Source organism: Condylura cristata, unplaced genomic scaffold (assembly GCF_000260355.1).
Source record: "Condylura cristata isolate star-nosed mole 26May11 unplaced genomic scaffold, ConCri1.0 scaffold00024, whole genome shotgun sequence".
Classification (NCBI taxonomy): domain Eukaryota; kingdom Metazoa; phylum Chordata; class Mammalia; order Eulipotyphla; family Talpidae; genus Condylura; species Condylura cristata.
Window position 1 is genome coordinate 32,256,212 of NW_004567125.1, and position 23,877 is coordinate 32,280,088.

General features: G+C 45.4%; 1 protein-coding gene across 2 annotated transcripts; it reads left to right on the plus strand.

The window, feature by feature from the left end:
* The first annotated feature begins 244 nt into the window (after positions 1-244).
* AKAP8 (A kinase (PRKA) anchor protein 8) lies at positions 245-19,184 on the plus strand. 2 transcript variants are annotated; one of them, XM_012729157.1, is made up of 14 exons: positions 245-344; positions 2,668-2,706; positions 4,013-4,045; positions 5,306-5,582; positions 6,013-6,502; positions 7,303-7,432; positions 7,658-7,704; positions 8,614-8,647; positions 10,566-10,653; positions 12,586-12,727; positions 13,048-13,141; positions 13,567-13,697; positions 15,492-15,587; positions 16,832-19,184. In XM_012729157.1, exons 1-14 carry the CDS (start codon positions 326-328, stop codon positions 17,351-17,353), a joined length of 2,142 nt encoding a protein of 713 aa, XP_012584611.1. In that variant the 5' UTR covers positions 245-325; the 3' UTR covers positions 17,354-19,184. The 2 variants fall into 2 exon arrangements, with proteins under 2 accessions (XP_012584611.1, XP_012584612.1); XM_012729158.1 differs by lacking the exon at positions 4,013-4,045.
* The last annotated feature ends 4,693 nt before the right edge of the window (positions 19,185-23,877 follow it).

Sequence of the window (23,877 nt, forward strand, 5' to 3'; positions counted from 1 at the left end):
ATTGTTTTGAGATCGCGCCTGCGTACTGAATCTTGGGGAGGGGCGGGGTACGCCTGCGCACTGTAGCGGGGGTGGGGGGGTTGGGTTACGCCTGCGCACTTTGAGTTCCTGTGAAACTCCCAAGAAGCTGTGGACGCCGAGCCCGAGCAACCGGAAGGCCCTCTGGGGAGACGGGTGGATCCGCGGAGAAAGCTAGCCAATGGTGGGCTGAGGGAGGGGTGACGTATGCGCCTGGTTATCCAGTAGCGGGCGGCGGGAGGTGCGTTGAGCGCATGCGTCTGTGGCAACCTAGAAAGAGGGGCTGCTGGCGGGCCGAGTCGAAGACATGGAGCAAGGCTACGGAGGTGAGTGTAAGTTCAACGCGAGATGGAGCGCGCAGGCAGCGCGGCCGTAGGCGCGCAGAGGACCGCCGGCCTTGCTTAGTCCCGAGCAGGTCACCACAGCCTGGCCTGGCGGGGAGGCGACCGGATCCCATGCGCCGTTCATTGGATCCTGGCGCCGTCGCTCCTGGGGCTCTGTGTATGGATTGGCAGGCGGGGCTAAGGAGGCGGGTCGATTTGGCGGCGGGCTTCGGGGGGCGCTTAGGCTTGTGCGGGCCGTCTCAGCCCCTGAGCCCAGCGGGCCCGGACTTTCGACCCTACGGCCCGCTGTCCCGCCTTCTTCTACGAAGACGCCACAAGATGGCGGCGCGGGGGGCGGGGCTATGCGCGAGCTCGCGGGGCGCAAGGCCGAGTGTGGTCTGCGGCGTCTCCTGCGGCGGTCTGGGTCTCCGCGCGGCCACGTGGCCCTGCCCGGAACCTGTCGCCAGCCGCACGCCGCTTGGCCTCTGCACGGTCGGCCTCACCGAATTGCGTGCGTCTCCGACCTGTGCTGGCCTAGGACGAGGTTTTGGGGACAGATTCTTGTTCCTTGTGCAAACAGGACAACCGATGTGCCCGGGGATGGTGACAAATAGGGTCACCGTGCTGTCACGCGTGGACCTAGAGGCGCCATGGGGGTTTGTTAAGAGGAAGCGCACCCTTTCTCTACTTGGGTTTCTTGGCTACCGGCTCCGTTTTCTAGAATCAGCTTTTAGGGAGGTCTTTGCTCCAACTGGTTGTCGAATTTACATACGGGAAACGGTAGCAATAAGCCCAGTGGCCCTTGATAGGGCTCAGATCCCTGCGCAGGTGTCTGAGGTTTAAGAAGCATTTAATCTTGGCTATAGCATCTCGGAAAGGTGCGGATCTTGACAAGAGGCCTGGTTAGCAGGATCCAGGCAGTGGAAATATAGAAACGGGAAGCCTGTGTGTGGTGTGCTGAGGTGACTGGCTCTCCAGGTCTTTTCTGCAGTTTGACTGGATGTCACCATTCTTTGCCTGCTTTCTCACTGGATCTCTGCTAATAATACTGTTTTTATTACCTCTCCCCCACCAACCATCCTCCCACATCCCTTCTCCCCTCCCCCCCACCCACCCTATTTTCTAAGGCTGAGTCCGGGCTTCATTTAGATGCCACAGCTTCCCCGAGGTTTTCTGTAGCATTTCCATCCTAGATTTATTTCTCAGGACCCATTAAATCTTGACAGTTGTTTTTTGGTCATAGGAGGTACCTAGATCAGGGTTCAGGTCTCATGCTCCAGCTCCAGCACCTGAGCAAGTAACTTAATCTCTCTGAGCCTCCATTTCTTTATACAACCTGGTAACAGCAGAATCTAGCTCAAAGGGCATTGGGAGACTATGGGAATAAGTAGAATATGCTAACCAGATCTGTGTCCTATAGTTGGTCACTTATGTTAGAGTTGTTCCTGTTTTTCTGCAGCACACATGTGGAGGGCTGTGTGGTATGGGATGGTGTAGTCTGTAGAGGCAAATGGAGCAAACTTGAGCAGTGTCGTGTGTGATTTTGGGATTTGGGGTCAAGTCCCTAACCTCTGAAACCTAGTCCCCTCATCTTTGAATGGCATTTGGGGCAGATAACATTTCTCAAGTGGCTTTCATGTCAGCTCGCAGTAGGCATTGAACCAGTGAACAGATTCTGGTAAGGGAAAGGGAAACATCAGTATGTTTTTCAACAAGGTGAAGGTTTTTGACAGGCATCAATAAACACTTAACGACAAGGTCTTCCAGACTTCAGGGACACAGAGATGAAGAGGGGCCATGGGGCTTCTGAAGGGTAGAGGGTGCCTGCCACCAGACAGGAGTCAGTCTCGTGCCTTACTGCCAAGTAGAAAGACCTTGGGGCTTGAAGGATCAGAGGAGAATCTTTGGAGAATTCAAAGATTTATGGAGGTGAAACCTAGAGACACAGTTGTCTTCCAGTTATGAGTTGTTCCCCGTTATGGAGTACTTAATGCTACAAGGTAGGTGGGCCAAACTGGGGAGTGGGTCATGGCACCCACCCATTTCCTAATGCTGGGCTGGCTTGTCCTGTGCTATCATATATGGACTGTTAGGCTAAAGTCCTTCAGCGAGCTAGAGCTGATTTTGAAGCCCTTTCCCCTCCCCTCTTTTTTTTTTCCTTCCTTTTTTTGACACAAGCAAATGGAGTATTGGTGAATTAGCAAGCAATTTAATGACTCTTAGGGGGACAGTGTAATGGTTGTGCTTCTCCTAGGGTTCCTCAGAAGTACCTATACCCGGTATAACAGATAGATAGGACCCTAATTCACAAGTCTTCTGTTTTCAGGCTATGGGGCATGGAGTGCTGGACCCACCAACAGCCAGGGTAAGTGGGGCCTATTTTGGGGGAAGGTTGGTGGGTGAGTGGTTCAGGCTTAGGGGTTGCCACAGGCCTGGCAAGTCATTTCTGTAATGAGCTATATAGTAAATTATGTTTGACTTTGCAGGCCAGAATCTCTAGTGCAAAATGCACTAGAGACAGTTTATAGTCAAAGGGTCACGATTTACGATTATGTGTCAGTGGTATCTATAAATCCTGAAGTTTGTGTGTTGTGATCTTTATGAGTGTGTGAAGTTGTCTTCGGCAATTCCTGTTATTTTATTCAGACTTTTATTCTAAAAGGATAATTAAAGATTTGTTACAATTAATACACTATACATTTTTCTGTTTTTAGGTTTATGGGGTCTAGCAGATCCGAGTTTCCAACATACTTTCACCCCACCAGTTTGCCTCAATTAAGAATGAGATAAATTGTTACAGTTAACTGGTGCTCACATGTTGTTTTCTATAACCCACAATATATTGATACTTCTGTAATTCTGTGAGTTTTAACATGAATGATGTTTCATGTCAAAATTCCTGTCATGAGATACTCTAATTCCCCCCCCCATCATTTAAAAATGTAAAACCATTTTTGTTCTGGGTGGGTCATATACAAACCCAAATGATGGGTTTCATTTGGCCTTGAGGCCTATTCACCCTGTTGTGGAGTCATTGTATGGAGAGCATGATGCCTAGTTTGTTTGAAGGGCCAGAATGTGCTTTTAGATGGCAAAGTTGTTGTGTTTTTTTAGCAAGCATCTGTTCAGGGGATTGGACCAGGACATTTTGATTTCTGAGCTTGCCTAATATTGTTGGAGATAGTCTGCCATCACTGAGTTTCCCAAGAGAAAGCCTTCCATATCATGCTCTGTTGAGCTGGGACATGATTTCTCCACCAGTGCATTCTCCATTCACCAATTCTCCATTGGTGATGGTGATATAATCCTAAATTCTGGCGAGAACTAATATTCTAGAAGGACTCAGCAAGGTCAGTCTAGAAGACTGACTGACCTTGTGGGTAGTCCACACTGAACAGGTTTCCATTTTGTTGCCCTAGTCGGGGAATGGGACTTGCCTGTGAGCGAATCCCCAATTACTCAGGTCAGTGCTCTGTAGGAACTGAGTTTTACAGCTGCTGGACAAACAAGGTGCCTCCCTAAGAACTGCCACAGCTACCAGCAGCTCAGACCCTGTAGTAGTGAAGTGAGGGCTGTCCTTCAACATTCCGGCAGGTACTCTTGGGTTGAAAGGTACTCTTGGGTATCTTCAATCTGCAAGCAAAGGTCTTGTGTATTTTGTTTCCTCTAAGGTACATATGGAACTGGTGTGGCCAGCTGGCAAGGTAGGTCCTTCCAGGGGGTACCTGGTTAGATGAATAGACCTCTGATCAGTTACCTGAGGGCCTGGGATGCAGGGACAACTCTCCTCCAATCTCCCATACCTAGCCTTGCTCACAGCACTCGTGGAAGCTCAGCCAGTTAACCTGGGTGCTTGGGAAGTTGGGGGCCACCCTTATGGGAAACTAGCTTGAGGCGAAGGGTTGTAGTTGTAGTTCTGAAAGCAGCAATTTAGTAGGTTTGTCAACAGCCCCAAATGCTCTTCTGTGATCATCCACCTCTAGTTTCTTCACAGGGAATTGATGTTAGAGTTCATCTTTTGGGTTCAGAGATTCAACTTCAGTTGTAATTGGGAAAGATTCTCCACACAAAAACAGGCAGTTTTCAAACACCATATGGTATCCTACAGTTCATTTGAAATCTGATACTATGTACTGGAGATTGCATCCTATCTCACAATTTGAGGGCCCAGTCTTAAAAGACTGCCCTGCTTTGTCAACCCTCTGCAGATGACAGATGCAGTCTCAGGTTACTTGTTACCTGTTTCTGACAACTCTGTAGATCAAAGGTTCCCATTAACCCCTCCTTGCGTTTGATTGTTTTGATAGAACAACTCAGAAATACTTTAACTAGAAGAACACTGGAGTGTTTTTAAAAGATCTAACACAAGAATGACCACATGGAAGAGGTGCATAGGGCAAGGTATTGGGAAAGAGTTCCGCATTTCTATGCCCTCTCCGGCACCCTACTCTCTCCCTGAACCTTGATATGGTCACCAATCCACAAAACCCTCATAAGTCTGTCCTTTTGATTTTTGGAGGCTATTACATAGGCGTGGTTAATTAACTAGTAGGCCATTGGTGATTATATGAACCTTTGGCCCTCTCCCCTCCCTGGAGGCTTCGCAGGTGAGACTAAGTACATCCTTAGATGTTTCAAAAGTTATTATTATTTTTAATTAAAAAAAAAATTTTTTTTTACCAATCCCATCACTTAGGAAATTCTAGGAATCTTAGGAGTTGTGCCAGAAACTGCAAGCACCAAATCAGTCAGGCAGAATGGCGGTCTGGTGTGGAAACCTCTCCATTCAATTTGAGCTAGTGTCCTACACAACTCCCCACTGCCTCCCTTACACAATGTGGCATGATGCCTGCAGCACTTGATCCCTCTTCTCTGTACAGTGGGTGCTCCTCCCTAGGCAAGTCCACCATGGACCAACCTTGTGGTTGCTGAAGTCTGATTTTGCTCTTTCTCTCTTCTGGCAGGTTATGAAAACTATAATTATTACAATGCCCAGAACACCAGCGTCACCACAGGAGCGACCTATAGTTATGGCCCAGCCTCCTGGGAGGTCACCAAGGCCAGTGATGGCTTGGCAGCTGGGGGCCCTTCCTTGCACATGGCTTCTTATGGCCCAGAGTCCTGCACCGACAATTCCGACTCCCTCATTGCCAAGATCAACCAGCGTTTGGACATGATGTCCAAGGAAGGAGGCAGGGGCGGGAGCAGCAGCGGTGGGGAGGGCATGCAGGACCGGGAGAGGTGATTATGGACCCCTCCCTTCCCCCAGTGATGCTGTACCCCTAGATTTGTGCAGAATATGGGCACCTGCTCTTTGAGGGTGGGCTCTCCCTTGACTCCTTTTTGAAAATGGAGTAGATTTGCTGGGTGGTAGTTAAGACAAAAGTATGATATAGTGAGACTTAGTTGGCTTCCGGAATGGTGGAACTGGAGGCGTGACTGTTAAATTCCCCAGATTCTTACTTATACCTCAGGTGCATAACAGATTGTTTCCGCATTCTCCTAGCCAACGGTCCTGTCCCCTTCATTTGTCAATCTTTCAAGGGGAGCGTTGCCCTCTTGAGTATTCGGGAGGGATGTGTGGTTTATGTTCTGAGTGCAAGGAAGTCAATTTACAAAAAGCACTGCAGTTTACCCAGGGAGTACAGTGATGGTTTGTGCTTTTTTGCAGCTCTTTCCGATTCCAGTCCTACGACTCCTATGACTCCAGGCCTTGCCTGCCTGAACACAATCCTTACCGCCCCAGCTACAACTATGATTATGACTTCGATCTGGGGCCTGACCGAAATGGTGGCTTTGGTGGTCAGTACAGCGATTGCCGGGATGCAGCCCGAGAGCGGGGTTCCCTTGATGGCTTTATTCGAGGCCGGGGCCAGGGCCAGGGCCGCTTCCAGGATCGGAGCAACCCTGGCACCTTCATGCGCAACGACCCCTTCATGCCACCAGTGGCCTCCTCTGAGCCCCTGTCTGCTCCCTGGACTGAGATGAATTACGTAGGTGGACGGGGCCTGGGAGGCCCCTCCCCTAGCAGACCTCCACCTTCCCTCTTCTCCCAGTCCATGGCCCCGGATTTTGGCCTGATGGGCATGCAGAGTACTGGTGGTTTTGACAACTCTGTGCCCTATGGATGTGGCCGGTCACAGGCCCGGATGAGGGATCGGGTAAGCCCTTGCAAAGTTATAATCTTCATCCTCTGCTTTTTTTTTTCAAGGCAGCTTTATTGAGATAAAACTACATGCATTGAACACCCACTTTTAAGCATACAATTCAACTTCTAGTAAATATGTACCAACTTGTGCAACCTTCACCCATCATTTGATTTCAGAATATTTCAATTCAGAAAGAAACTTTACCTTTAAGTCATCCAGCCGCTGGTCATCACCAGTCTATTTTTTCTGTGGGTTTGCATCTTTCAACATAATGTTTTGGGTTTTTTTAAGTTTCCACTATGTTGTCTTTCATTGCTTTTTACCTTTTTTTTAAAAAAAAAAAGATGTAGTTATGCATACAAGAACTGGGGTACAGGCCAGACGTGAGAGGATTCACCAGAGAGAGACTAGGGAGCAGAGCAGGCAGGTCGAAGGAAATACACTGCTGAGGAATGTACTTCATCAATTTGCCTGTCCTTCCCTGCCCCTCACCTCTCTCACTGCCCCTGCACCTCTGGTCGGTACCCCAGTTCTGTATGCATAAATAAATAAATCTTTAAAAAAAAAAATACACTGCGTGGGTCAGTTCCTGGCCAGGAATCGAACTCAAGCTGCAGTGGCTCCAGAGAACTTCATAGCACTGCATTTTAACCTGTTGTGCCACCAGAGAGAGCCCTTCCTTTGCTTTTTAAAAATTCTAGACTTCTTTTGCCTCTGTTTTCTGTTACAACCTCTCCATTTTACATTTTTCTGGGTTTTTTTTTTTTAATGGTCTGGGTAAGCCATACATTAGGATATGCTTGTGTCTGTAGCCTAGGAGGAGAGGGTTTGACCGCTTTGGCCCAGACGGAATGGGCAGGAAACGGAAGCAGATGCAGATTTATGATGAACCAGACACCAAACAGGCCCGGGCTGACAGCGAAGGAGATTTTTCTGAAAACGGTAATGCTCTGAGTGCCAGAGACTGAGATGAGTCTGTTGCATGCCCCAGTTTCTCGGTTCCGTCAGTGTATTGGACTCATGAAAACTCATGGGTGGTGTGGGGCACCTGTGTTCCTGCTGTAGTTAGGACAAGCATGGTCTGTCTTGACAGAGAGCCTGGGGGGTGAAAGTGGAACGGGCCAACTGCTGAAGGGCTGACTTTTCCTGTTTCTTTGTGTCTGGTAGATGATGGAGTTGGCGACTTCCGTTCAGGAGATGAAGAATTCAGGGGTGTAAGTCAGTCTTTATTGGCCCTTTGTCTTTAATGGGGTTATCTTCCTCACTTTAGGGTTTCCATTAAAAAGAGGCAGGAATAACTGCTATGGTAGACTGAACTCTACCTCTTGAGCGGCTTTAATAACCAGGTTTCTATAATTTCCCCTGCAATAATCCTTCCTTTCTTAAAAAATTCCCATCCTCTCTTAGAGCCGCTCTTGTGTCCTTAGATTGATGCACAAGAGAGATGCAGTAGCCATGTAGGCTGGGGGTTTCCTACATGCACAGTTGACTCATTTGCTACAGCCTTGTGCTGTTGTTGGGTTGAGTCTGTGTCATCCACGTCTTAAAACCAGTAATAGGAAATGATATTTAAAGCTAGTAAGCCTCTGCTGCCCTCTGAAATTCTGACCCAAGTCTCCCAGTTAGACCTAGACAGTCTGGGAATTGAAGGCTTGCCTAGATGCTCCTCATGGTCTATCAGTTTAGAGAAGTGGAAGGATGGGGCAGGTTTTTTTTTTTTTTCCTTTAAATTACATGCATTTGTTTCAACTTGGTAAATTGGAACAGACTGCTGAGAACATGATAAGCCCGTTTTCAGTAAAGAAGCTAAAATTAGCATCCTGCAGCTCAGTTCACATAACACTAGTAGCTAGGCGTTTTGCATCCCTGTGTGTAGAACTGTGTGGGACTGTGTGCAGTCCTGCACTGCCAGGAGTTCTTTAGAAAACATTAAAATGGGGTTAGTGACTAATAAAAAAGCAAATTAGTGGTTATCACATAATTTTGGAAAACAAACCAGTTCTTAACATGCTGTGACTATTTACTCATGGCACAGCAGTACTAGATGTTAGCTGGGAACTGGGCTGCTTATGGAGTGTTCTGGAAACTACTTAGTGTCTGACTTTGTGTGTGCCCTTTTTCAGGAGGATGAATTCTGCGACTCTGGGAGACAGAGAGGTAGGCATCACTCAGTGTCCTTTTGAGCTTTTCCAGTGTTTGCCCTTTACTTACTACCCAGCACCCAGCCAGACTGGGCTTCTGGGCAAACCTAGGGCCTGGATGGAGGGGCCATGCCAGCAGCCTAGTCCTTGGCCATGGTATCACCACAGACTTTGCTTGAATATCTGCAGCAGGACTTGCTGGAAATGGATGTTAGCCTCACTTTGGGCAGGCTGTGGAGAGGGGGACACTCACCTCTGGGTGTCTATGACATCTCAAAGTGGTAGGATAGGGTTCTCAAAAACATGACAGAAAGGGTACCCCTACCCCCAGTCTATGTTTCCTGCCTCCCCTTGGCCAGTGCAGGGCCCATACTGCTTTCTCTGGTTTCACTATGTCCATAATTCTCCAGTGACCAACGAAGGGCTGTCCTCCCAGCCTCTGGTGGGGATGCCACCAAAGCAGCATATGTCATTGCATTGGTCAGAGTGTGGACAATTGCTTGGGTTGGGCATTGGGGGCAGGAGGAGAAGCTGTTGGCTGCACCCAAGTCCAGATCCTCAGGACCAGAAGCTGTCCTTGCTCAGCAGATCTCCTTAGTTCTATTGCAAGACACTTAAGAGTCCAAAGTAAGTAGCAAGAGCAAACTCAGGTTATACCCTTAGAGGAACATGAAGAAGCATCCTGAGTGGTGACCTTGAACTCACCCAGAAGCCACTTTCCATTCCTGTTCCCATGGGTTTGGCTATAGCTGGTTCTCCCAAAGAATCACAGAATAGCTCCTGTGTGGCTCTACTCCCCAAAATTCTAAGTTCCTGTGGTAGAAGTTCCTCTTAAAATATTCTCAGATTTAACTGACCCTCTGAGATCTCCCACCCTGTTTATTGAAGCAGTTGTTTCTATAGCATGAGACCACACAGCATTTAGCATCTTTGCAGTGGGGTGAATGCTAAAGCAAAGGTGACATGTTTATTGCGTGCAGGTCCTGCTTCCTACCCGGGATGACTTTGCTATTAAACAGCAGTAATAGTTTCAGGCAGTGACCTCTTGCCAAAAATCCCACACGCCCTTTTGAGAGGCTTCTGAGCAGCGCACGCCGGTCGCCATCTTCGTGGGACAGTCTCGTGACTGGCATCAGGGGTAGGGGTTACAGTTCAGATGCTTATCCAACCTTTTTTCAGTGTCTGGCCCTGGCCTTGAGCTGCGGTGACCTTACCTGGCCTCACTGGGACGCCAGACAGTACAGCGCTCAGAGGAGCTCTTGCACTGGCCCCAGGTGGCAGGCGGAGGACCAGTTGGTCTCTACCCATTTTTGTTTCTAGGGTTGCTTCCCATGTAGCCCTAGAATAATATGGTTTTTTGTGAATGGATGATAGAGTTCGGGCCAGCAAGGACTGTCAGACCTGCTGAGACCCTAGTTCAGAGGAGGCTGACGGGACAGACAATTGGTATGGTCCACCCAGAGGTGGGACGGAGGGTGGAAGAGCAGCTTGCTTTGTTTCCTAGGCCTCCCAGCTGCTACCTCTTTCTGGGGGAGAATTCCCTTTTTAAATCTAACTACATGACATTGGGGAAAGACCCAATGGTAGGGCAGGATTGCAAAGGCAGGATAGGGAGAGGTAAAGAGCAGGTGGGCAGCATGTGTGTGGGATGGGTGGGCTGTGTGTCCCTGGCCCATCCAAGCCTACCGCACCATGGGGGGACATGAAAGGTGACTCCCTTGGGAACTGCCCAGGGTTCTCATCAAATGCCTGTCCTTACTGGGAGCCTTTGACGAACCCTTGGTGTCTCAGGGTGTCCCAGAACTTGCTGTGCATGGAAGCAGCAGCAGGGCATGGGATACAGTAGCCAAGCTTTGGCCCTACCATCAAGGCCCCAACACTCAGCTTCTCTGCGAGCAACTCAGAGTGTGGAAGTGTCTACTTCTCTGTTGCAGGAGAGAAGGATGAGGAGGATGATGAAGTGAAAAAGAGAAGGGAAAAGCAAAGGAGGAGAGACAGGATGAGAGACCGTGCAGCTGACAGGTAAGGAGACAGACAAGGCGGGGTGTGGGCTGACTGGGGCTTTCCTGAGCAACTCCATCCTTACTCTGAAACATAGGAGAGAAGGGACACTTGGTCTGTCTTCAGGGGTTTGTTGCTATTTTCCAGCAGATAGAAATCGATTATTGGGAGATGAAAATTTGGAAAACACGTGCAATCAAAGCCTCCATAGTGGGTCTCTGTGGCCCTCATGTGTCCAGCAGGGGCCTCTCTCGCCCTCTAGCAGACCTGTTGTGAGTCCTTTGTCCCCTGACTTTTCTTTGGAAAAGAATGTATTTCAGGTTTTCAAATCTGAACAGCCTCTGAAACTTGAGAATAATAATAGATGAGTAGGTTGTTCTACAGTCAAGATGCACCATTAAGCAGAAAACCAAAATGCAAGATGGAAATCTCAAAGAGTGTTGGTGGGGCCACACCATTCACTTTTCTCCCTGTTCAATATATTTAAGTGCTTCTGACTGGAAATGTAAATCACTGGAGGTCATGTGAGCACATGTTGCTAAGGCATTGACCACTCACCACTGCTTCTCTGCACAGGTTCTTTCTGATTTGAGGGGGAATCTGCCCTTTAAGGCCCAGGTGGAATAATGGTTTTCCTATGCAAAGAAATGCATAGCAGAAGCGCTAACAGTAGAGCCTGGAAGCCAGGGGCTGAAAACTAAAGGCTTGGAGCTACTACAGAAATTCCTTGAACTGCTTTTAAAAAAAAAAAAAATGACTAGGTTCATTTTCATGCCACATGGGAACTGACCTGACATTTAAGAAAACTATTTAGACAACACATTAGTGACTAACAGTCCTCACAGAGACTTGGAGAAATTGTCACAGGAAACAAAGACGGAGCAAGAAAGCAAGAACCCCACATTCCTGTAGTAGCTTCCTGAAGTCTTGCACATAGGGCCTGTGAAAGTTTCCTCTTCGCACCTCTGGGAACATCTACAAATGCAAAGATATTTGGTGGAGGTGCCTGTCCAGACATCAAAAGTCAGGTATCTGATGCTGGCAGAAGCTAAGTCATCAGAGGACTCCTTATTGGCACAGGTCCTGTGCCCCTGCCTCTAAAAGAGTGCTGAGAAGAACCAAAACAGTCAGTGCCCGACAGTGGGGGGTATAGGAGTTAGAGGCCTGTAGTTTACAATCCTCTGCCTTACATGTTTGCATTTGGTGAGACTATGAAAGCACATAACAGGGAAACCTTGGTTCTTGACTCTAGATTTTGAATAAGATTTATCTTTATCTTGAGTCTTGCCAGAGAGAATTTTGAATTGTGCCAGGTCTTAAGGAACTTGTCCTGTATATAAAATGAGGGTGTTGTAAGAGCCTCCCTGGTGGCACAGGAGTTAGATCTCAGCACTATCAAGCTATCATCAGCCACTGCAGCACAAGTTCAGTCCTCAGCCAGGGAGGTGACCCATGTGGCATGGCAGACCTCTCCTAACCTCCACGCTCCCCTCAACCGTATATTTCACTCAGTCTGCCTATTCTGTTCCCTACTCTGTCTCTGGTGAATCCTATTAACACCCACCCCACCACCCCACACTTCTGGCCTATACCCCAGTTCTTGTATGGGTAAATAAATAAATCTTTTTAAAAAGATTGTCTTATATCATCCAGGTGACTGAAAAGAGAAACACATCTAAATAGTGATGGTGTTACATATTAGACCTCTGAGCAATTGACTGGAAACACAGTAGCCTTTAGACCAAAGAGACTGGTAGAGTAGTCAGTTACTATGTAAGTCATGTTCCTGAAATATTTGCTAAATTGTGTTTACATTCCTGGGAACAGTGGGAACTAGTACTTTTGAAAAGTCTATAAGTCTTGGTTCAAAAATTGCTTTCTGGTTTCCATTTCAGCTCCATCAGAAATTATGTAATTATCCCTTTATTACTCCTTTTTATCTCCCTCCTCCAGGATTCAGTTTGCCTGTTCCGTGTGCAAGTTTCGTAGTTTTGAAGATGAAGAAATTCAGAAACATCTGCAAAGTAAATTTCACAAAGAGACACTAAGGTTTATAAGTACCAAATTGCCCGATAAGACTGTGGAGTTCCTTCAGGTAATACACACTTGCCTCTGTCACCTGGGGGGGTCGGGGGGGGGCGCGTGGAATGAAAGACCTAAATTTGCTCAGAGTTCCTTTCTCCCAAATAATAGTGTACAAGTCCCCAAATGAGTGCTACAGTTGAGAGCTCCAGCCATCATAGTTCCCACTAGTTCAGCAGCTGTGATAGCTATTTTCCCAACCTTGGGGAAGCTGAGAAAGCTGTCTGTAGAGGAGCTGGCAGCCATCCTTGGTGAGCTGCCATTGGTACAGTTATGAAATAACCACACGTGCCACCTTCTGTTTCATTTGGTGCCATCTCCCAAATCCTCTAGGAATACATTGTAAACAGGAATAAGAAAATTGAGAAGCGGCGTCAGGAATTGATGGAGAAGGAAAGCATGAAGCCAAAATCAGATCCTTTCAAAGGTGAGTTTTGATCCTAGAGAATGTGCTTCAGCTCCAGGTGATATTACCACATATGATTCAGTGCAAAATCAGCACAGGGCTGCTGAGAACGTGTGTGAATAACAATGGGATGGGCATTTAGCAATAAGAACCCCAACCTTCATTGTCCCATTGTAAATCCCAGTTCTTCAGAGTGATGTTAAAATGCTGAGGATTTTTTCCTCTGTGGTATAAATAGGAATGAACCAGACGATGAAAAGATGAAGTACAGATTTAGAGGCTGGCTCACTTCTGCAGTGAAAGCAGGTTATGCATGAAAGCAGGTTATGCTTGTCTCAGATTCTGACCTGAATGCTTAGAGAGAAAATATGGCTTTGTTGGAGAGTAGAGGTTAGCATCACTTGTATGCTGTCCCAAATTGCGCAAGACTTAAATTTTACCAATAGGGATTGGCCAAGAGCACTTCTTCAAGAAGATAGAGGCTGCTCACTGCCTGGCTTGTGACATGCTGATTCCTGCCCAGCCCCAGCTCCTCCAGCGGCACCTGCACTCTGTTGACCACAATCACAACCGTCGTGTGAGTTCCTCTTAACTTCGGGTGGGGTATGCATTCCTTGGCTGCAAGCAGGTGGCATTCAGAAACCTCTAAGTCATATGGGCAATGGGAACATTTTTAGGGATTCTTGCTGTATCCCATCAAGGCTATCATATCATTTTGTTGTAAAATGATTCTCCATTTCTATTAAAATGTGTAGCTGTGAGGCCTCCCTGGTGGCACTAGGGGTTAAAGTGCAGCACTGTGAAGTAGCCACTGCAGAATGAGTTTGTTTTTGCAATATATATATCATGCATACTGAACTGAGGTATAGGCCAGAAGTGCAGGAGCAGTGAGAGGATCCACCAGAGACAGAGTGGGGAGCAAGACAAGCCGACTTACGAAGTACACTGCTGAGGGGAGCAGCAAGTGAGACAGGAGAAGTCTGACGTGCCATGTGGGTCACCTCTCTGGCTGCGCTCCATTCCAACTCATTGTGCCAACAGGGAGTGCCCTGAAATACAAGTTTGATTCCTGGCCAGGGTGGTGACCCACATGGCCCACCAGAGACCTCTCCTCTCTCGCCCGCTGCTCCCCTCATCAGTATATTTCAGTAGATCCATCTGCTCTGCTCCGCCCACTCTGTCTCTGGTGAATTATCTCACTCTATATACCCTGTTCTTAATATTTGCGTAAATAAATAAATCTTTTAAAAAATAAAACGTGTAGCTGTATTAATAATACACTAGCTGAAATCCAGTTTGAGAATATTCCTGCAAATCACATGTGTAAATTCCCTAGTTGCTGAAAACTAAATTTCCTTTAAGTTGAGCTGAGGGTAATTTCAAAATGGCTTGATGCAGCTAGGATTATTGACCTTAGTTTGGTCCTTACTAACTGATGGGGCCTGTGGCTGAATTTTTAACTCAAAGTTTTGGCCTATTTTTAAAGGTTCAAATCATAAATACTTTCAGATTTTCAGGCCATAGGGTCTCTGTCCAGTGCACAGTCTGCCAGTTAGGGGCAGAAACAGCCACAAACAGTAAGTATAGGAGTGAGTGCAGCTATATTTTGTCCACAGACTAGTTTGCTAATTGCTGGCTAGCATCTTTTTTCTATGTTTACCAAGCTATTAAGCAGGGATATCACTATCTGCCTACCCATTTCCCAGAATTATTATTCAAGATCATTTAAAATGCACACACACAACAAATAAGGAAGTGTTGCATGAACTTTTTTATTTTATGCACACAGAACTAGCATACAGGCCAGAGGTGCAGGGGCGGTGAGAGGATTCACCAGAGATAGAGTGGGGAGCAGAGCAGGGAGACTGATGAAGTATGCTGCTGAGGGGACGAGCAAATGGGACAGGAGAGGTCTACTGCGCCATGTAGATCGAACGGGTGCCGAGGCACTTGGAGCTATCTTTCAGTGCTTCACTTTAACACATTGCGCCACCAGGGAGCAATTTATGTAACAACTAAAACTGGGGGGGGAAATTGCCCTTTACCCCTACTGAATCCATATAGCTTCTGATCTGTGTACAGTCTTGTTTCATCCTTGCTTTGTAGTAGGCATTAATGGTGTCTTTGTTTTCATTTATCTTTTAGGATCAGGCTTTTTGTTTCATAGACTTAGTTCCAGTATCTCTGTAGTGCCTTTTTCCTCTCGTCCTTGGAATCTAGTGTTTTGAGATTCGCTTTGTAAAGAAAGATGTTAGACATCTGTATGCAAAGGGGTGATTTCAGGGCAGCTTATGTAGCCTGGCTGACTGTCACCTTAAATCTGTGTGTGCCATTTTTTAAATTGACAAAATTTGTGTTTGGTTACCCCCAGTTGGCTGCTGAACAGTTCAAGAAAACAAGCCTCCATGTGGCGAAGAGTGTTTTGAACAACAGACATATAGTGAAGATGCTGGAAAAATACCTCAAGGTTTGTGTTCAGAAGTCCAGTGATGGGGACCTGTCTGGAGGCACAGGTGTTCAAGTCTCAGAGATCAAGCTATCCCTAGCCAGGGAGCTGACCTACCTAGCACAGCAGACCTCACCTCTGCTCCCCTCAGCAATGTATTTCAGTAGATCGACTTCTTCTGCTCTTCTGTCTGTGGTGAATCTTCTCCCCCTCTATCCCCATTTCTGGCCTACACCTCAGTTCTTGTATGTATAACTAAGTAAACTTTAAAAAAAAAAAAAAAAAGCCCAGTGGCTGGGAAAAGCTTTTGAAGTAGTAAATGAAGATAAATTGTATTGTAAGTACATTTCCGAGTCTTTTGAAGAAGTCAAGTAGATTGTAATATATCAGGCTTGGGAAGTCACAATTGCTGGTTTCCTGAGACTCCTTGCCTGGGAACTCTGGGATATGGTACTGCTTAATTAATATGTGCAGTGGTGCCAACATTACGAGAAACATTGATTTTTCATAAAATACTGACCAAATGATGGTAACATAACAGTTATTTTCTTAGAAGAACCAGGGTATGCCAGAAGTATGGAGGGTGTGCGAGGATTCACTGGAGACAAAGTAGGGAACAAAACAGGTTGATCTACTGAAAAACACTGCTAAGAGGAGCAGCAGGTGATGTAAGAGAGGTCTACTGTACCATGCAGGCCCCTTGGCGGGGATTGAATTCAGGCCACCAGGTAAGCCCAGGATACTTTTCTTTTTTTTTTTTAATACAAGGTAAATACTTAATCAAAGAAAGATATTAAAGAGATTTGAGGGCCTCCCTGGTGGTATAGGGGGTTAAAGCTAAGCACTGTGAAGCCATCCACAGCCACTGCAGCTCAACTTTGATCCCCGGACAGGGAGGTGACCCACATGCACAGCAGAGCTTGCCTGTTTCTCCTGCTGCTCCCCTCGGCAGTGTATTTTCAGTAGGTCTGCCTATTCTGAGCCCCACTCTGTCTCTGGTGAATCCTTTCACTCACCACACCTCTGGCCCAGTTCTTATATGCATACAAGCAATAAATCTTCTAAAAAGAGAAATGTAAAGTATTTCTGTGAAGCTTTTCTGAGATTTCTCTCCTGCATTTATAAGCTCTAAAGTTCTGTAGGGTTAACTCACCTGGTGTAGTTTAAATTAATTTTCTCTTATTGACTGTCATTCCCAGCAACCTGGGCCACCTCCTTTGGACAGTTTTTAGACCACTCACCTGTGTTTCCCATTCTTTGGCCAGGGTGAAGACCCTTTCACCAGTGAAGTCGTTGATCCAGAAATTGAAGGAGATGAAAATTTAGGAGGCGATGATAAGGAAGAGACACCTGAAGAGGTGGCTGCCGAAGTCTTAGCTGAGGTGATTACAGCAGCAGTGAGAGCAGTAGATGGGGAAGGAGCACCTACTCCAGAGAATAGTGAAGCACCAACTAAAGGGGAAGACACCATGGACACAGTGGAAGCCACTAGTGGCCCCCACCCTGAACAGCTACTAGAAGCAGAGACACCCTGTGAAGTGGCATCTGAGAAGGGGAACATTGAAGCAGAGGAAGGAGGTAAGGCAGGGGATGATGAAACAGCCCAGGCTGGAAGTAAAGCTGCCCAGGTTGAAGGTGAATCTGCTGAAGTTGGATGTGAAGTGGAGGCCCTGACTGCAGCAGAGGCAGAAAGCACTGTAACAGTCAATGCTGCTCCACAAGCTGCTCTGGAAGCTGAAGTGGAACAAATGGATGCAGAGTCCAAAGATGTTATTCCCACAGAATGAGCCACTTCTCCATTTCAAGGGGTGTGTTATATAATGTATTGCTCTTTGGTTTGTAAGCAGTACTAGGGTGTGTGTTACTGGAATATACTGAAAACTTATTTTAGTAAAGAGACCCAGCCTTTCCTTCATAAAAGTGTACCTCATGGGCTTGTCTTACAGAGTTGTGTGGCTTTCTACCTTGGTTTGAAGGCTGCAGAAGTTGTACATTCCCCAAAGCAACTGTGATGAATGTGACATCTCTTTACACTGCAGTTGGAATAATAAAAGTTGGGTAATTCAATTTTGATGATACTTTGCTTGTTAAATACAGCCACTAACTTCCCTCCACCACTTTGGGGTGGGGGGATTTCTGGGAGCAGCTCAGTACTAGAACATACCTTGCTTTATAAAAGACTTCTGTTTTTTAAGTTTCAAGAATTTGCTTTGGCTTTAATATTTGATTTCTGTTTTTGTAGCATACTGTATGGTGTGTGATACTCACAAAATGTAGCAGATTCTTGTTAACATGTGATACTAGCTTTGTCATATCCGTGAATTCAGAGACCGATGCATCTGATACACCTGGCCACTGGAAGCACACCCACTTGACCCTCACAAATGAGGAAACTGCCTAGGGCTTTGTTTCCCAATCTTTAGCCTTTAGTGAATCACCTTTATAATTTTTTTTTTTTTTACCTCATTTGTCTTCCACCTTTACATTGCTTCAGGTTTTTTTTTTTTCCTTTAAATTGATTTACTATTTCTACTTAAATGTATTTAAGAAAACTTGATGTTACTCCCCTAAGTGGAAAACCAATATAAATTGCCATAGACACTAGCTGTAAAAAATAAATATAATGAAATAAACATTTTAGATAAATACTGTTCCTTTGGAGGTTTCTGAATCTGTGAGAAGGGAAAGCTAGCATGTGTAAAAGGATAGCGGGCAACATTTATACATGCACATAATCAAAAGAATAAAAAGAAACCTCCCATTTGAAATGATGTTTGTTGCTGGGTCTATTATCCCTTTAAACCTTAACTGTCACATTTTGGGAAGCACTGCTTGTGGGATTAGAAAAATGTGGTTAAAGTATTCGATGAGCATCTACTGTGTACCAGGTGCTAATTCATGATGCAAAGAAGATGTGTGCACTGCTCTCGAGGAGTCTTCTTGGAGATGTGAAACAAATATTTATGAAAAAAATCAATATTAGAACTAAAACCAAATAAATAAGTAGTGAAACAAAAGGAAAAATAAAAGGTGCCTCTGAATCATTTCTGCTCATCGTAACTCAATTCTACTTAGACCTGGCTTATTCACAACTTGAGAACGACCCTGGAAGATTGTTCTCTTAATGGAAAAATGTTGGTGTTAAACATCAGTAGTCTGAAAAAGGATAGCAAAAATCAAATTGTTTTTCTTTTAGGTCCTCCCTGGTGAAGTAGGGGTTAAGTGTCAGTGCTGTCACCGCTACAGCCTAAGTTTACTCCCTAGCCAGGTAGCTGACCCACACAGTCACACAATACAACAGACCTATCTTGCCCACTGCTCCTGTGAGCAGCATATTTTAGTAGATCCACCTGTTCTGCTTGCCATTCTGTCTCTGGTGGATCCTCTCACTCTCCATCTCAGCCCTAAACCCCAATTCCATCCCCCCAAAAATGTTAACACAAAAAGTCATAAATTAGGCTTTTCCACCTTCCATCCCTTGTGAAATGACATGAATTTTATTCCTAAACTTAGAGTAAACCCGGCCCTTACCTCCCAAAAGGGAGAGTAATTTTTTTAAGGATTTATTTATGCATACAAGAACTGGGGTACAGTCCAGAGGTGTGGGTGTGTGTGTGAGAGGACTCACTAGAGATATAGTGGGGAGCAGAACAGGCAGATCTACTGAAATACACGCTGAGGGAAGCAGCAGGTGAGACAAAACAGGTCTCCTGTACCAAATGGGGGTTCACTCCCTTTCTGGGGCTCAACCTCAGGCCGTAGTGGTGATAGCACTAAGACTTAACCCCTACGCCACCAGGGAGGCCCCCCAAATTACCCTGATTAAAGGCAGGTAGGTTTAAAGAAGTTGGCAATCTGTTGTTATTTGCAGGCAGAAAAAAATTCTTAAGAACAGGAGCTTAATTTCAAGTTTATATAATCACTGGGGCCTGTGATTTGATTGGGTTTCTAGGAAATAGTTGTTAAAGGGGAAACAATGTCATGTAATGGGCAGAAGACTCATTCAAGGGTATGTGGTCATTGGTATTAGTAAATCCTTTCTGATTTGATTTTGGACAATAAAAATTGGTTTTCATTGCCTGGTAACCTGACTGAAAGTGGTCCTTGCTTACTAGAAATATGGCCAGTAGTTACGGACTGTAATTTTAATTTTTCATGGGATTTTAGAACAACCAGAGTAGCAGAGAAAAGCTTTTTAGCAATTTTTACAGAAACCACCTTGGCAAGCTCAATACAAAGACATCTGTGGAAAAACATCCATCCAATAATGGTATTTGGTTTGTTTCTACCTGTTGGGTGTTGTGAAGATCCTACTAGCAAAGATTTAGCTTTGAAAAATTTATGTATGCATACAAGAACTGGAGTACAGGTCAGAGGTGTGGGAGGTAAGAAAATATACCAGAGACACAGTGGAGAGCAGAACAGGCAGGTGTACTGAAATACCTGCTGAAGGGAGCAGTAGGCAGGTCAGGAGAAGTCTGCCACGCCTCGTGGGTCACCTCCCTGGCTGGAGATCAAATTCATGGCTGTGATGCTACAGTCCCTGTGGATAGCTTCATAATGCTGAGCTTTATTTAACCTGTTGTACCACTAGGGAGGGCTCCAGCAACGTTCTTGAACAAGTATTTGGGTAATTTACTAAGAATGAATTGGGTCATTCTGTTTACATTTTAGCTTTTTAAAATTTTAACCTTTTTTTAAAAGATTTATGCATACAGACCTGGGCTACAGGCCAGAGGTGCAGGGGCGGTGAGAGGATTCACCAGAGACGAGTTGGGAGCAGAAGAGAAAGATAGACTGAAATACACTGCTGAGGGGAGCAGCAAGCCAGACAGGAGAGGTCTGTGCTGTGTGGGTCAGCTCCCTGACCATAGATGGAATCCATGCCACAGTGGCTTGATAGGTCTGACATTAACTCCTGCACCATCACGGATGCCTCTGTTTAAATTTTTGAAAACTACAAACTCTTTCACTAGAGTTGTACCATTTTACATTCGCATCAGCATTGTACAAGAGTTCTAATATGTAACATCCTGACCAATACTTATTTACATTTTTTTCAAATCTGGCCATCTGGGTATGAAGTGCTATCTCATTGTGCTTTTACCTGCATTTTCTAGTAACTGCTGATAATTTATTTTTGGAGATAATATTCTTTCAAATTCTTTACCCTTATAACTGGGTTATCTCTTGTTGAGTTGGAGTTCTTTGTACATGTCTAACACTACACATGTATAAGATTTGTATTTTTCCACACTCGGATTTGTCTTTTCACACTTACACTTAGTTTTGCACAGGGCAGCAAGGGACACTAACACTGCAAAGGGCACTGCAGTTTTTCACCTATGCAAACAACTGCAATACTCAGGTTCAGAGAACAATAATGGGGTTGATTTATCAAGGAAAAAAAACAGTTACAGAGGCCAAAAATGGCTGTTTACCTCACTCAAGGCAGTGTTTAAAGTTCTAAACACAAACATTCCAACAATGGTGTCTTCCTGCCACTGAAGATGCAGAGCTCTTCTCCCAAACAATAAGCCAAACTCTGAAGATGTGTCTTCCTGCCACGGTGGACCTGAAGCATGTGGCTGTCAGACTATAGGCTGGAATCCAACTCAAAGACAGCAGAGAACACAATAGGAGATGCTCCTGGAGCTGCTGAGATGCCCTAGCAGAGCACAAGACAAGCAACACTCATACAATTGTTGCAGTGTATGAAGAACCTGATAAATGGCCCCACTCACGCAGCTCAGCAAGACGCCCAGCTCCAGGCCTTTGCCTTCCCTGCCAGGATGTTAGAGCAGCAAAACCAGGAACAGTTTCAGTCATTTAGCTACCTGCAAAGCCTCTGAACTTTCCCTCTCGAGATAGGCTGCTGGAAGCCTCCACATTCTTCAGAGGCCCACAACAGCTTTCTGGAAGATCAGCATGGTAGGGGCCCGCTCTGGAATTGCTGAAGATCCAAAAACTGAATATTCAGAACTCTAAATCCTGAACACCAAATGCTGGGGGCTGCTTCTGTAGTCCATTATTTTGTTTTACAGATTTATTTATACATATAAGAACTCGGGTACTGGCCAGAGGTGCTTGGAGCAGAGTGAAAGGAACAGTGCTGAGAGAATAGGCAGGTGACCTGAAATGCACTGTTGAGGGGAGCAGCATGAGAAACAGGAGAGGTCTGCCTCACCCTGTGGATAGCTCTCTGGCTGAAGTTCAAACTCTGCTGCAGTGGTTCCGGGTGGCTTCGTACTGCTGTGCTTTAACTTCTTGTGCCACCAGGAAGGGTCCCCTTAGAATTTCTACCCCTAAATGTGATACTTTGTTTGCATTTCCCAGGTCCATCTATTCTCACCAGCACCCACCTCTAGAGGGCACCACCTGTTAACAGTCTTTGGCTTCAGCCACTCATAGGAACTGTGGTGCAGGCCAGAAGTGTGGGGGAGGATTCACCAGAGACAAGGTGGGAAGCAGAAGAGGTGGATTTACAGAGAGACACTGCTAAAGGGAGCAGGGGGCAAAAAGAGAGGTCTGCTGTGCCATGTGGGTAGCTCCTTGGCCAGGATGGAACTCAGACTGTCAGGGTGGGCTATCAAGGTAATAGTGCTTAATAGAGACTTAATCCCTAGGCCATCAAGGAGGTCCCAAATTTTTCTTTTGTTGCTTTTACTTTTGGTGTTATAGGTAAACCATTGCCAAATCCAGGTCATGAACATTTGCTCCAATGTTTTCTAAGGGTTTTATGGTTTCAGTTCTTTTTTTAGATCTGTAACCCAAGTTTAGTTTATCCTTGTATATGGTATAAGGTTAAGAGTTGATCTTATTCTATATGAATATTCAGTTGTCTCAGCATCATTTGTTGAAGATACTTCTTTCCTCTATTGAAAGATCTTGGTATCCTTGTCAAAAATTGGTTGATCATGGCTTCCCTGGTGGCACAAGGGGTTAAGTCTCAGCATTATGTATGAAGCTGTTGGCAGCCACAGCATCACAGCTTGATCCCCAGCCAGGGAGGTGACCCAAATAGTACAGCAGACTTCTCCTGTCTTGCCTGCCGCTCCCCTCAGCAGTGTTTTTCAGTAGCACTGCCTTTTTTGCTCTGTCTGTGGTGAATCATCTCACCACCACCCCACACACACCTCTGGCCTGCACCCCAGTTCTTGTATGCATAAATAAATAAATCTTTTTTTTAAATCAGTTGATCATAGCCAAATGGGTTTACTTCAAACTGTCAATCTATTCCATACCAGTATTCCTGCAGCATATGCCAGGTAAGAGTTGAAATAAGAAGGGTGAATTACCCAACTTTGCCAATCTTTTTCAAAAGTGTTTTGGTTATTCTTGATCCCTTGATTTTCCATATTAATAATTTCTATGAAGAATCCAATTTATATATCAATAGGGATTATACTGACCATTCAAATCAGTTTAGAGTATACTGCCATCTGTGTAATATTAAGGGCTCCAATTAATAAATGGATTTCTTTTAAAGATTTATTTATTTATGCATACAAGAACTGGGGTACAGGCCAGAGGTGTGCATGCAGGGAGAAGGGGGTTGAAAGGATTCGCCAGAGATACAATGGGGAATAAAACAGGCAGATCGACTGAAATAATAAACTTCTGAGGGGAGCAGCAGGCAAGACAGAAGTCTACTGTGCCATGTGGATCACCTCCCTGGCAGGGGATTGAACTCATGCTGCAGTGGTGATAACATAGTGCTGTGCTTTAACCCCTTATAGCAACAGGGAGCCCCAATTTCTTTTTTTTAACTCTTTTAAGTAACACATAATAGTTTTCAGCATATAATTTCTGTATTTCATTAAATCTATTTCTAACTATTTTGATATTATAGATGGAATTGTTTTCCTAATTTCATTTTTGGATTATTCATTTGTGTTTGTGTAAGCTTACAGCAATCATACAACTTAATTTATTAGCTGGAATAGGTTTTGTGATGGAACAGATTTTATTTAAGATTTCCTATATATACGATCAGGTCATTTGTAAATAGAACTTTTTTCATTTTTTTCTGGATGCATTTCATTTTTTTATTCCTGCCTAATCATTGTGGATGGAACTTCAGTACAATATTGGCATCCTTGCACCCATTTTCTTTAAAAGAATATCCTCATGGTTGGAAAAATGCACAAAAGATGTTGTAAAAATAGTTACACATTAAAATATATTGGGGCCCTCCCTGGTGGCGCAGCGGGTTAAAGCACTGCACTGAGAAGCTAAACTCACTTCCACATGAGTTCGATTCCCGCCTGCCCTGGAGGTGACCACATGGCGTGGCAGACCTCTCCTGACC

Coding starts and splice junctions, on each gene's coding strand:
- AKAP8 (XM_012729157.1), top strand. Junction 2,707..4,012: donor TGGACCCACCAACAGCCAGG/GTAAGTGGGGCC, acceptor GTTTCCTCTAAG/GTACATATGGAACTGGTGTG. Junction 12,728..13,047: donor AGACTGTGGAGTTCCTTCAG/GTAATACACACT, acceptor CAAATCCTCTAG/GAATACATTGTAAACAGGAA.